General features: G+C 37.2%; 1 protein-coding gene across 1 annotated transcript; it reads right to left on the bottom strand.

The window, feature by feature from the left end:
• Nucleotides 1-683: 683 nt before the first annotated feature.
• On the bottom strand, nt 684-1,952 carry RASSF9 (Ras association (RalGDS/AF-6) domain family (N-terminal) member 9). The gene has a single exon (XM_010152953.1). The coding sequence runs from the start codon at nt 1,941-1,943 to the stop codon at nt 684-686; it is 1,260 nt and encodes a 419-aa protein (XP_010151255.1). The 5' UTR covers nt 1,944-1,952.
• Between the last annotated feature and the right edge of the window lie 746 nt (nt 1,953-2,698).

Below are 2,698 nucleotides of genomic sequence, written 5' to 3'. Positions count from 1 at the left end.
TAGGGGTTTTAAGAATCTTAGCAGTAGTTAAACGCTGCTGAAAGAGAATGGAAATTAAAAACCTATCTGTGTAAGGTAATTTTTAAAATGGGACTTCGGTGTGTTTGAAAATATCATCCTGATAACTCAAAACTAATTTTAAGTACACAGCATAAATGCAATTGCATTTTTTTGTCCTAAAGTATCACAAAACCTAATTTTAACAGATTACATGCTCAATTATATATTTCTTTACAGCATCTTCATGGCAGACAAATTCCAGCTGAATAAATCTAACGTAATAGAGCAGAAATCAAGCTCTCTGTCTAGCTTGGTCTAATCTCTAACTCACATTTCTAAAATGTTAGATAGATGCAGAAGTGGACCCAAAGATTAAGGGATATCAAATCTCCCGACTTTTGGTCTAAGTCAGAATGCTCCTGTTTCACTGAGTATCAATGTTACAAATTCTAAACAGTCTGTCCTGGTTTAGCAAAGCCAACAACCTTGCACCTATTAGCAGTTAACCAATGAGACTGCCCATGCATTTAAGCACATGTATACAATTAAGCACATAAATAGACACTGTTTACTTTGGTAAAGCAGTGTCACAGTTTTAAAATCTTGAAAGGACAATGAGATTTACCAATTCTTATAAATATGCTCCAAAATACAACTCTTCATAAATGCGCGACTGTTTTCAACTATGTTGACAACAACACCATGTCCCCTGAAGTTATTTCAGAGTCCTGACTGTGCGTAGAGCTGATTCCAGTGTCAGAGTCTGTGTCATTTATGTCCAGATTAGTCACTCTATGAACAAAGTCAGGAACAGCAATGCTGCTACTTGAGATGCCACTGCCCTTGGATGGCTCTTCATTTGAAGGAAGCCTAGTTTCAGTGTTGTCTTTTACATGTAGTAAATTAAATTCTTCTGTAAGGAGTTCATATTCTTTTTCCTTCTTTTGAAGCAGTGCATCCCTGTATGTAAGTTCTTTCTGAATGCCACTCAGGTATGAGTTGATTCTCAGACCATCTTTCATACTTTTTTCCAGCTCATATTTTACACTTTCCAAATCTGAGTTTTCCATTTCAGCATTAGCAGCTCCTTCTGCTTGAGCATCATCTCCATTTTTTTCTGTGCAAATACCATGTACCTCTCTTTCAATTTCAGCACACAGCTGCTCTATTAATTGTTTGTGATGCTTCAGTCTCTCTTCAACCTGTAAAATTCCGTCACTTTTGGTCAAATAATCGTGCATCTCTTTATGATCATCTGGCCTGCTCCCTTGCTGCTCTGCCTCACTTGGATTGATCATTAAATAGGAGTCCTGCACGTAATTTTCTCCATCATTGGCCACACGATCTAGATGGAATTTTGCTTCACATTTTTCAATTTCCATATCTAGTTCCTTCATTCTAAGGACCTGTTGATGAATGGTATGATCTTGAGAAATGATCAGATGAATCAGTGTCTCCATATTATCTCTCTCTTGCTGAACACTGTCCTGTTTAAGCTTGGCCAATTTCCGGAAAGTCTTCCTGACAATCTTCTTTTGCTTGTCTATTGGCAGCATCTTCATGTAATTTGCTGGACTGAGGTCCCACTGTTTTTCTACATTTTGTACTACTTTAGCTTCAGCTGTCTTCCACAATGGAAATGAGAGGAAAGCATCTGACTTCACTAACACAAAATGCAAATTAGACTGCTCTTCCCCCCAGGCCTTCCAAAGTCTCAGTATCTTTGTCAAGGGAGGAAGTACTCGCTCTGAGCCTCTCCATTTTTCTACAATGCAGTAATCACTAGGTTTTCCAAAAAGGACCTTTTTCTCCCCAAACGTTGCCTGATGTTCCTCTAGCAGTGCTTGAATCACTTCTGCGCAAGTTGTGCGCTTTGTCAGGCCACACACAATCTTCTCTTCCTGGCAAACCCAAACCACAATCTCTCTTTCATCTGAAGCCATGTCCTTGTTGGGAGACCTAGAAAACAAGTAGAGACCAAATATAAATAGCATACCTATGGCACAGACTGTATTAATAATAACTATGATTCTGATATACCTACCACACTGAAAAAATCCCATATTACTGTGCAAGACAATATATTTGTTTAAACTACATTAAGAAATACCTTTGGATTAAGTAACAGAAAACCACACCCATTTCAGTTTTATTATTATTACTAGACCAGATAAATGGGAATCTCAAACAAAATGTGTTTTATCAAATCTAAGTTTTGTACACAATAAGTGTGTATTAACAATAAGTGATAAAGTATGGCAATCTGCATTACATTTCCAGACCATCTTACTATAACGTAACTTTCAGATCTGCATGTCTGTTCTCATCACACAGACACTGCACATACATTTGTAAACTTCTAGTATCGGCGAGGCTTCCGAAGGGAAGAATCATGCCTCCAAATATGCACTGAACATAAATGGACTGAGAAAAGATGATTGAACACTTTCTAATTAAAGAACTTGGTGATAAGATATAGTTCTTTGGCCACACCTGCACCCACACAAGCACAAACATCATTGTTTTTTGCTGTGATATTTCACTAACAAGACATTTGTTGCTTTTCCTGAAGTACCAAACAGCCTAAATTCCAGTGAGTTGTGAGAGATACCGACTGCAAGAGAATACATAGATAGTTCCATATTTTATAAAATTTGTAATGATACAGAAATGACAGAAATTGTAAAAAGTTTCATTT

This window comes from Eurypyga helias, unplaced genomic scaffold, assembly GCF_000690775.1.
Source record: "Eurypyga helias isolate BGI_N326 unplaced genomic scaffold, ASM69077v1 scaffold15940, whole genome shotgun sequence".
NCBI classification, from domain to species: Eukaryota; Metazoa; Chordata; class Aves; order Eurypygiformes; family Eurypygidae; genus Eurypyga; species Eurypyga helias.
This window is presented reverse-complemented; position numbering and strand designations above follow the sequence as displayed.

What these genes read in the sequence shown, in the direction of transcription:
- RASSF9 (XM_010152953.1), bottom strand. Translation starts at nt 1,943, where the DNA reads ATGGCTTCAGATGAAAGAGAGATTGTGGTTTGGGTTTGCCAGGAAGAG.